The sequence below is a fragment of the Pseudomyrmex gracilis genome, unplaced genomic scaffold, assembly GCF_002006095.1.
Source record: "Pseudomyrmex gracilis isolate BER0280 unplaced genomic scaffold, ASM200609v1 scaffold_1018, whole genome shotgun sequence".
Classification (NCBI taxonomy): domain Eukaryota; kingdom Metazoa; phylum Arthropoda; class Insecta; order Hymenoptera; family Formicidae; genus Pseudomyrmex; species Pseudomyrmex gracilis.
Window position 1 is genome coordinate 9,027 of NW_018021602.1, and position 10,764 is coordinate 19,790.

At 45.1% G+C, this 10,764-nt stretch overlaps 2 protein-coding genes across 2 annotated transcripts; both read left to right on the forward strand.

Moving 5' to 3' along the window:
- Nucleotides 1-2,804: 2,804 nt before the first annotated feature.
- LOC109861770 lies at nt 2,805-4,508 on the forward strand. Its single transcript, XM_020441568.1, has one exon. The coding sequence runs from the start codon at nt 2,805-2,807 to the stop codon at nt 4,506-4,508; it is 1,704 nt and encodes a 567-aa protein (XP_020297157.1).
- Nucleotides 4,509-4,945: 437 nt separating this feature from the next.
- LOC109861771 lies at nt 4,946-5,827 on the forward strand. The gene has a single exon (XM_020441569.1). The coding sequence runs from the start codon at nt 4,946-4,948 to the stop codon at nt 5,825-5,827; it is 882 nt and encodes a 293-aa protein (XP_020297158.1).
- The last annotated feature ends 4,937 nt before the right edge of the window (nt 5,828-10,764 follow it).

Below are 10,764 nucleotides of genomic sequence, written 5' to 3' on the forward strand. Positions count from 1 at the left end.
ATAAATCTGTGTCCAATAATTTTGTGTCCAATAATTTGGTGTCGAATCGATCGGTGTCGAATCGTACTGTGGTCAAACGGAACACGCCCGATAACGCGCGGTCGGGAGAAGGCGTTCATTCTCACGTAATTTGTACTATTTCCGTTAGTGGTACGTTAGTTGTAATAATAATCATTGTTGCATTAGTTGTTGCGGTTAAGTGTATAAAAAAGAAAGCTGGTGTTAAAACGCTTCCTAGTACTACAAATGTAGATCGAACAATATATGTGTTTGATTTGTTCTCCGTGAGATTGTTGAAAAATAAATATGTAGAAGGGCCGATACAGAGAAAAATACTGGTTGTTAATGTATGAACCGGAATCTTTATTTTAAAATGCCAAACGTTTTGACTCTTGGTTTGAGTCATCTTCAGTGGCATACAAAAATCATAAAGAAAAAGATAAGCTGTACATCACGTTGTAATAAGAAAGAGACTTTAAATAAATAGTTGATATTTATCACAATGTTTCGAAAACCAAAAATGTACTCTTTCCATGTCTCTGGTTAGTTAGTACACACGAAACATAAACTACACAACTGATGTGATCGAGATGTAGATCGAGTACGCACGGTGTTAGGACAACCTTAGTTTTAATAGTAGTTGTACGGTTAGTATACTAGTGAAGAAAACTTGCGTACAAGTTTTCTTTTCTCAACGGGGGAGGAATGTTGGGAAATCAAGTATACTGAGGTAATAGTCGTGTTAGAAAATTTGTGAAGAAAGATGTAATTAGTATAAGGTCGCGTACGTAGAAATTAGGAAATTAAAGCATAAGATAGTCACGTATGTTTGATTGAGACACAGTTAAGTGTATTGTAAAAAGAGAGTGTTGCTTGATCAGCAAGGACGGCAGATCCGTCTTCGAGAGCTGATCAAGCAAGGATGAGCGAGTTGCGCGATCAACTCGTGCAACGTTGTTTAGGATAAGACAAGGTGTTGCTCTCAATTCGGTGATATAAAAAAGTGATGTGACAGAATTGAGAGCAGAAGTTCGAGAGCTATCGCCGAGTCGGCGTACTTGTATTAAGAAGCTAAAATGTCAAATAAAGTTTATTAAACTGTTGAGCAAGGCGGAGTTACTTTTCCCCGAATCCAAACGGAAAGATCCTGTGAAAAGAATCCAGTACCGTCGTAGCGGTACAACACCGTAGTTTCTACTACTATCAATCATTGAAAGGTTTAGGTGATTAACAAAAAGTAAAACAGCATGGAATAAAATTGAAACAAGCATGCGTTTCATTATCCTCCCAAATGGGTTCCCACCTTGTAGTAGCTCCGAGGCGGGAGCTCGGGGCTCTCGGAGCGCTCGGTGCGCACGTGGTCTGGCCGCCTCGCAGTAACTACACGGAACGTTAATTTGTTCCCAGCATGTGCTGGTGGCGGCGTGGCCGGGCATTGATCGTCAGCTCCTCTCTGGACGCTGGCGGATCTGCCTGGTCGTGTCGTCACAATGGAAGTGTAATCTGACGGGACAACAATTGACCACAGAAAGTGAGCATCTGGTGTCCTCGGGGGCTGTGAGTTCTCGCGCCGGAGCGGGTGGTGGGGCTTAAGGTCGCGGGCGGTGGTCATCCGCTCAGGGATGGGCCCGTCTGTGGCCAACTAAGAGGAACCTTCCAAGTTAATGTGTGAGCGATCGTGCCGAGAGCTGCGTGGCGCACGGGGAGTTGCGTCGTAAACGGTGCCTCTTGAATACCGGGCGAAATCCAGGAATACGGAGCCAAACCCCAGCCATTCGTGGCTATGGCTGGGTGAGACCGCGTGACCGCGATACTCGTGGGAACAAAAATGAGTAAAACTAAAAATAATATCACTCCCAAATCAGTCCCCAAGAGCGAAGCCTCCTCTGGAGGCAAACGCCCATGGGAATCTTGCAGTGGGGGAGTGGGCTCAGAAGCCCCAAAATACCGCATAAGATATAGCGGGGCTGCTAGCCGCCGTTATAATAAAGAGATGCTAGCCGGGGAGAGTAGGGCCAATAAGGCTCCCTCTACTCCCGCAGCCTCTTGTTTAAAAGATGAAGATGGGGGTGGGGGTGCTTCGGGTGGCGCGGTAAAGCGCGCCAGGCCGGAGCACACTACTCCCAGCCCCTCAGAAAATTGCCAGGGCAAGATACTCAAAAATGAAGGGTCGTATGCACAGGCGACAAAAGGTCTTGTCAGGGTAGCCCTCAATACGAGGGTAGCCCTCAATACGAGGGCTACCCTCGTATTGAGGGCTACCCTGACAAGAAAATGGGAGCCAGTGAGGTGGTTGAGATCAGAAAAATGGTCAGGTCTGTCATCCTCGGCATGTCTGAGAATGACAAAGCCCCCACTTTCACTGGTTCCTGGGAGAGGGATGGCGCACTCATGGTTGCGTGCGCTAACATAGAGTCGGCGGAGTGGCTTAAGGCCCATTCCTCCGATTTAAAAGTCAGGGGAACTCCTTCGTGTGTGCTGCCGGTTGATGCGCTACCTAAGCGTCATCGAGTGGTGGTACATGTGGAGGAGCCTGAGGTAGAGGTTGAGGATGCTTTAAAGCTCTATAACCAGCAAAACACAGGGCTGGCAACCAGCAATTGGGTCGTCACCAGGAGGACGTATAGGAGAGATGCTACGAGCGCCCACTATTTCTGTTTGGTTGGAGACTCGGCGATGGAAGCCTTGAAGCACTGTGGCTTCAGGCCTTTCTTCGGTCTCGGCCGGGCCACCGTTAGCGGCCGAGAGCGCGGGAAGGCGTTGGAGATGGAGATGGAGTCGGAGGGTGTCGGGACTGCCTAAAAATGCCTTCACTCGGCATCCAAATGATCCAGATTAACTTGCATCACAGCAAGAGCGCCTCGGCTATCCTAGCCAGGAGTATGGCTGTGATGCATACAAGTATTGCACTAATCCAAGAACCATGGATTGTGAAAGGTGCAGTAAAAGGACTGAGTGGTTGCAGCTGCTTATACAAAGCACACTCAGATAATAGAGTAAGATCATGCATTTTAGTAAAAGGACTAAATGCTATCTTTCTGCCACAGCTCAGCAGCGAGGACCTCACAGTCATCAACGTGAGAGTAAAGCTAGCCGAGGAAAAAAACATGGAAGTATTAATATGGTCAGTTTATATGTCCTATGACTCCACGGATCCACCACTACATGAAGAGGTAAAAAACCTCGTGGCCTATGCGGAAGCCAGGGAGTTTGAACTCCTGCTGGTTTGCGATGGGAACTCCCACCATGTAGGATGGGGAGGCACAGACACCAACCTGCGGGGGGAGAGTCTCCACAACTACCTAATGGGCACAGGATTAACTATTCTCAATAGAGGAAACGAGCCCACATTCCTGGACTCCAGAAGACAGGAAGTCATCGATATAACAATTTGTGCGGAGAGGGTGGCGGGTCTGGTGAACGACTGGAGGGTCTCGGATGAGCCCTCTGGCTCTGATCACAGACAAATACGCCTAACTCTTCAACAAATACAGCAAATCAGCTGGGTTTGCAACCCACAAAAAACCAACTGGGAGGGCTTTAGGGCTGACCTTAAGGCCCAGCTTGCTATGGCTTCAACCAGTTTCGGAACCAAAAACAACTTGGAAAACGTGGCGGACTTTCTAAAAAACGCCATTATAAACGCTTTTAAATTAAACTGCTCACCTAAACCCAGGAATCCGGTGAACAAGATCCACTGGTGGAATAAAGAGCTCGGTAAGCTCAGATTGGAAACGAGAAAGAAATTCAGCAAAGCGACAAGAACAGGACTTGCAGTACACTGGGAGGTCTTTAGAAGCTCCCAACGAGAGTACAGCAAAGAGATTAAGAAATCAAAATGCAAAAGCTGGAGATGTTTCTGTGAAAGCATTGAGAGCGCCCCGGAGGCATCCAGGCTTTACAGAATTTTCAGTTTGGATCATCGTCCCCAATTAGGCTGTCTCAAGCTCCCAACGGGGAATATCACTGAGGAGGCAACGGACACATTGAAACATCTAATGGAAGTCCACTTCCCAGGTTTTGATCATAACATACAACCCTGCCGACCNAAGCCTAGGGAATATAAACTCAGGGACTGGCGTCTGGAAGCTGAGGTTGTTTTTCCAAAGGGAGTTGAATGGGCTGTTAAAACCTTCTCTCCCTATAAATCACCTGGACCGGATGGAATTTACCCGGTTCTTCTCCAAAAGGGGCTGGCGGTTCTTATAGGTCCATTAACAAAAATCTTCCGGGCTAGTATAGCCCTAAAACACGTCCCCCAGGCTTGGGGTGGTATAAGAGTAATCTTTATACCCAAACCTGGTAGAAATGGCCATATAGCAGCCAAAGACTTCAGACCGATCAATCTCACTTCCTTTGTACTGAAAACACTGGAGAGACTGGTTAATAGATATCTGAAAATTGGCCCTTTGCTAGTACATCTGCTGTCTCCGGCTCAGTATGCCTACAGGGAGGGCAGATCAACAGATACTGCCTTGCACCATCTCGTGGGCGGAGTCGAAGTGTAGTTGGAAGCAAAAGGATATGCCCTGGGCGTCTTTCTGGACATTGAGGGAGCTTTCGATAGCACTTCATATGATGTCATTAGAGAAGCAATGACCGGGCATCACATTCCCGCTGCTCTAACATACTGGACACAAAGCATGCTAACAGGAAGAACCCTGATTGCCAATCATGGGGACTCAAGTGTGCATGATTTCCCCGCTAAAGGATGCCCGCAGGGAGAAGTTTTATCTCCCCTGCTCTGGTGTCTGGTTGCGGATGAACTTCTACGAGAATTACAAAAGAAAGACTTTTTCGTCTTTGGCTACGCTGATGACGTGGCTATTATAGTGCGAAGTAGTTTTCTTTCAACACTTAAGGAGACTATGCAGATAGCCTTAAGATCACGCAAGACTGGTGTCAATCAAAAGGACTTAGGGCTAATCCACTAAAGACCAAGGCCATGATTTTCACCAGGAAATACAAACCTGAAGCCATTGAACCGCTTAGACTCTGGCGAGAAAATATAGAATACGTCCAGTCAGTAAAATATTTGGGAGTCCACTTAGACACCAAACTGAATTGGAAAACACATCTCGATATAAAGAGATTCAAATTCTACGCCTCATACTGGGCGTGTAGAAGAGCAATGGGAAAATCCTGGGGTATTAAACTAAATACTGCCCTATGGATATACAAAGCGGTACCAAGGCTAACATATGCTGCTGTTGTTTGGTGGCCCAGAGTGAAAAAGATGGAATCAAAGAACCTACTAAAAAGCCTACAAGGTATATACTTGAGGGCTGCGGTAAGGACTATGAGAACGACACCAACAGAAGCGCTGGAAGTGGCACTCTGCATTCCACCTCTAAGATTGACTGTCATCAGCGCTGCCAAACTCACAGCATATAGAACAAGGTGTCAGGGGGAGTGGAGAGATTTCGGAGTAGGTCATACCAGGCTCGAGTTTTTTCACAAATCTCCCTTTACTTTAAAGCAAGATAGAATATCCAGAATACGCCATGTGAACAAGGCGTTCTCCATAAACTTGACCACCAGGGCGGACTGGAAAAACAAAAATCTTCAGATCCAGCCGGGCACTTATACGTGGTTTACTGATGGATCTGGAGCAAACGGCTGCTATGGAGCAGGCATCTACTGTCCAGGATCAAATCACAGAGAGTTTTTCTCTCTGGGTAAATTGGCCACGGTCTTTCAAGCGGAAGTCCTGGCCATTCTGGAATGTGCAAGACTCCTACTCTCAAGAGAGACGAAAACTAGGAAGATCAATATCTATACGGATAGCAAAAGCAGCCATAGGAGCTCTTGTCAAGAACACCACTGAATCTTTAGTGGTTTAGGACTGTATGCAAGCTCTAAACAGATTGGGCGAGCGAAACAACATCACGCTTGTCTGGGTACCTGACCACCAAGATATCCAAGGAAATGAAGTGGCTGATAGTCTGGCAAAACTGGATACCTTAAAGGAACTAGTCTGCCAGATAGTTGGAGTTCCCTTTGCAACAGGGAAAAACCATATCAAGGACTGACTGAAAAGGGAGCACAGAATCTCTTGGGAGATACTGAAGAGCTGCCGCCAAGCTAAGGTTTTGATGACTCAACCATTGCCAGGTAGGACCAAAGAACTACTGACAATGAGTAAGTACAGGCAGAGACTGTGTATCGGTCTCCTCACAGGGCATTGGGCCTTGAAGGCACATTTATTCAACTTAGGCCTAGTTGAGGAGAGTAATTGTAGATTTTGTGGCGAAGAGAGGGAGGACAGCGTGCACATATTGTGTCGCTGCCCGTCTCTAGCACTCAAGAGATTCAGATTTTTGGGCTCCATGTTTGTGGAGCCCGAGGACCTGAAAATAATTAAAATCGGCCATCTGTGTAGCCTGGCAGCAAATGCCGGGTTTTAGCAGCTTGGTCGATTAACAACTAGCGGGAGTCGCAGAGGATCTTAGAGATCTAGGTGACAATAGGGTCTCACAAGCCCCCCGCTCTTCGTCATCTAATCTAATCTAATGCGTCTCATTATATAGACTTTTAGTTTTTCTCTTATTGTTAGTAAAAGAGGATACAAAAGTTTTTCTAATTAAGAAGGTAGAGTTTACCTGTATCACACAATCGCACTTCTTGCAATGCATTTGGGCGCAGCTCCTTCATTTTTTGCCAAATTGTGACATACACATCTATTGTACGTTTTTTGCACAACGCAAACAGAACAGCTATACCCTAAAATAAAAATAGATAAATCTCAATCTCTCTCGTCAAATTAAATCTTTGACAAAAGTGAGATGTTTGGAAACTCACATTTACTTCAATTTTTTTCGCATTTTGGCATCTTTTTCTTGTTGTTGTATTTTTTTTGTTGAATAAAATATCAAATCTTATGTATGTTAAAATAAAATGTCAGATATTGCTCACCGAAAATGTACCATCCATATAAACTTCTGTAGCTGTTTCCAAAACATCTAGTAGAGCGTTACTTGTAAATATAACTGCTGTATAATCTTTATCTGATTATACTGTGCCCTTAAAAATATGTTGAACTGAGTGATAACTCATCAATGCTGCATCAAGTCCGGAAATGTTTTGTGGTGTTTCCGGCCTTTGACGCAATTGTTCCTTATAGAAAAGGTTTCTCATAGCGGAATAAGATATCTTTGTAGCCGCTGTTGGATTTCTGAAAAATAAAAGCAAACTTTAGTCAAATTATATACACAAGTGCCAAAAGCTTAAATATATAATATATTGCAAGATGTTAATAAGAAAATGGTTCTAATTTATTTTTTATAAATAAATACTATTTTAAAAAGTATTTATTGCATTCTTTATTTTTCTATTTTTTCTTAGATTATTTTATATGCAAATAAGAGTTAAATGTATACTAGAGAATATTTGCCAATTTCCTTCAAATATCTTTAAAAAATTGGAAAACTAAATAATGCTTTTGGAAAGTAGTAAACTTATTGCAATGGTTAGTTTTCATTGTTCTTTTCACTGTATATGTTTAATGCATAACTTGTTTCAAGTTTGATGATTATGATTGTTTGTAATACGTTTTGCATTTCTCCAAACGTTAAACAATTTTGTAATTTACCAAGATACTAGAATTAGAGTTTTTTATCCATAAATTTTATGTAATATGAAATATTTGTATTCAAATATAACGTGCTTTTTTGTTACCATTTTGGCAAAGATACAATATTGAAAAAATATTAAAATATTAAAATATTAAAAAGCAATCTTTTAATTATAACTTTTGCCATAAAATCTTTAAGACAAAAAATTCTTGGTTTCATCTCGTTAGTATACTATGGTATATTCATATTTAAAAATCTTCTTTACACAAAATAAAAAACAGTATATAATGTCTCTTTGTGATTTTACAGAGCAAAATGATAAGAAAGAAGAACTGTGTATTTTATTTGTAGGTTACGCAGTGCGCAACATATTCGGTTTTTAATACATACAGAGGAGTGCGCCATATCGTGTCGCGTCAAGGGAAGTATTTCTCGAAAATTTCTCTTCCAACTGTACTACCGCGCGCCGTTCTCTTTCGATTTCGGGTCGCTGGCGCGGTAGTAGAGATAGCCGAAGAAGAAATTTTTAAGAAATACTTCCCCTGACGCGGCACGATATGATGCACTCCTCTGTACACTAGAATATGACGTATCCGATGTATATATCTTCAATCAATATTTACTAATATCATTATTTTTTTTCGCCGCCGCAAAAATAAATGGAACAAAGCTATAACAACAATTCAAAAGATAACAATTGCGCGAACTGTTTTTATATAATGTTTGTGCATTTGAATTATTTTATACTCTATGATTTGTGCACGTTGATTTACCTTCGGCATATCGTATCAAATATTTTTTTGGTTTTATCAATGTTTCTCGACACATTCGCAGCATCTCCTGTCTCATTTCAAGTTGCTGCAATATTGTGTCATTTGCCGGATGAGTGTGTGGTACTTTCAAGATATACGTCTCATCTGGATTTTGCACCAATATCGCGTAATATTCCAAACTTCGCCGCAACGAGCACCGATAAGTTTTTATGCATTGCTTGTCCATATTGTTACGCGGCGGATACCGCGTGTGTGCCGCAGGAGCTGTGTGAACGGCACGCGCTCGGCGCGACTGTCGGTTGCCGGGCGACGACGGTTGTTGTTAAAGAAGAAGGATCGCGGTCGCGAATTCTGTCACGTTGTATTCATGAATCCGGTTGGATTCTTTGTGATAATCGTTGTATCTTGAGCCATAATAAAGTGTTAATTAAAAAGCCGCGTTCTCTCATTTCCGCGGACGGTTACGCGAATCGCGCGGCTCGGTTACGGAGATTGAAAGTTCGAGCTTGAGAAAGCGACGGAATGGCTCTTGTTCACTCGCCGCGGAGAACGCGTAACCAGGCTGCGACTGGAGCGGCCGAGGCGCCGGCGGCATCAGCGGCGGCGACGACGGCGGCGGAAGGAAAGACTTTGCGTGCGGTCTTGGAGGAGCTGGAGCGACTCCGGGAGGAGCGGCGACGGGAGAAGGAGGAGATGCGTCGTCTGGAGGCACGCGTTCGGCAGGAAACATCAGGCGAGTCGTCTTCCAGTTTGTTGTCCGGTCGGGCGGGCGAGGTAGCTAGAATTAAAAGTAAGCCCGACGTGTTCGATGGGAGCGGTTCGTGGCGTGAATATTTTGTTCAAGTTGAGTTGGTTGTGCGCGCGAACGGATGGGACGGAGAGACAAAGGCGTTAATGTTAGCGACAAGTCTGCGGGGAAAGGCGCGCTCTGTGCTGGAGGGATTGGATGGGGAGTTTTTGTACGGCGAGGTGCGTTCCCGGTGGGAGCACGCGTCGGAGTCTCGTGTAGACTAATGGGGGGTGTATTTGTTTTATTTGTTTTAAAAATGTTACGGATATTTGTTTTTGTTGTTGTGGTAATTGAGCTTGGTTACTCGTTGCTAGGCTTTGACGACCGGAAAATTCCCAGCTGAGTAGTTCCAATGTTTTCGGGGCGCGCGACGAGACCGTGAGGATTCGCGTCGTAAGAGAGGTCGGACCTCCCGGGGCAACCCCGGTTCCACGAATGCAGCCTTGGTTGAGTGGAGAAGTAGAGAGAATCCCGGGGCTCAATGTAAGAAGGGATTGTTTCTCGTTGCTGATCCCTCTTTGGACCGCGCGGCTGGGCGGGTTGTTTCTTTTAGGAAGGTTCCGCTTGGGTTTGACTTTGGTTGGTCGTACTAATTTCGGTGTCCTTTTATTTTGCGCGAGGTTTCTAGGTTTTCGCCGGTTGGTATTTGGTTTCTAATGTTTAGCGGTTGTTATAATTTCTTCAGGTGGCATGGTGCTAGCGGTGAAGCGTTTTAGGTTCTTTTACAAGGGAGTCCTTACCATTTTGAGGTGGACGGAACTGTTGTATTTGCGTAGAGTTTGGCGTCTATGGGGTAAGGGAGTGTTGTGCAACGCCGCGGCTGCGGGGTTCTAGGAGAGGGATATTTATGAGGATTATTTAGATAGTGGGGTTCTCTCTACATCCTTCCGCGTCATAGACCTGTTATTATTTTTGTTTGGTAATTTTATTATTTTGTTAATGTTTGCTTTTGAAAGCATGCTGTTGGTGTTTCTTTTATTTCCGTTTAGTTATGTCGGTGCCCGGTTCGGCGGTCGTCGTGTCGTCGTCGTCGTCGTGGGACGCTTCTTCGAGGGACGTCGTTATCGCGGGACGGTCTTAGCGTCGTCGTAGTCTTTGCGGGGCACTTCTTCGTAGGAGTTGTCGTCGTCGCGGAGCGGTCGTCGCGTGGTCGTGGTCTGCGTGGGACGCTTCTTTGTAGAAGTTGTCGTTATTAACTTGTACTGTTAGGGAAGACTGTCTTGCTCACGGTTTTCAATGCGTGGTTTCCCGTGGGCCGTTGGGCAGATGCCGAGGCGGGGACTTGAGGTGCCCGTTTTAAGGCAATGGGTTCACGCACGTCTTCCCCCCCCCATCTCTGTCCGAAGACCGAGGTGTTTAGCGGAGAACTGTTGAAGCCCCGGAAATAGAAGTTATTCGAGAAGAACTTCTTCGGCCAGTTCGCTCGAGATCCTGGAGCAGCAACTCAGGAGTGAGCAGGAAGACTAGAGTCCTCCTTTGATTGTCGGGAGGACTATCTGAAGAGGAGGGGGGCAGTGTTATGCGGCGGACACCGCGTGTGTGCCGCGGGAGTTGTGTAAACGGCACGCGCTTGGCGCGACTGTCGGTTGCCGGACGACGACGGTTGTTGTTAAAGAAGAAGGATCGC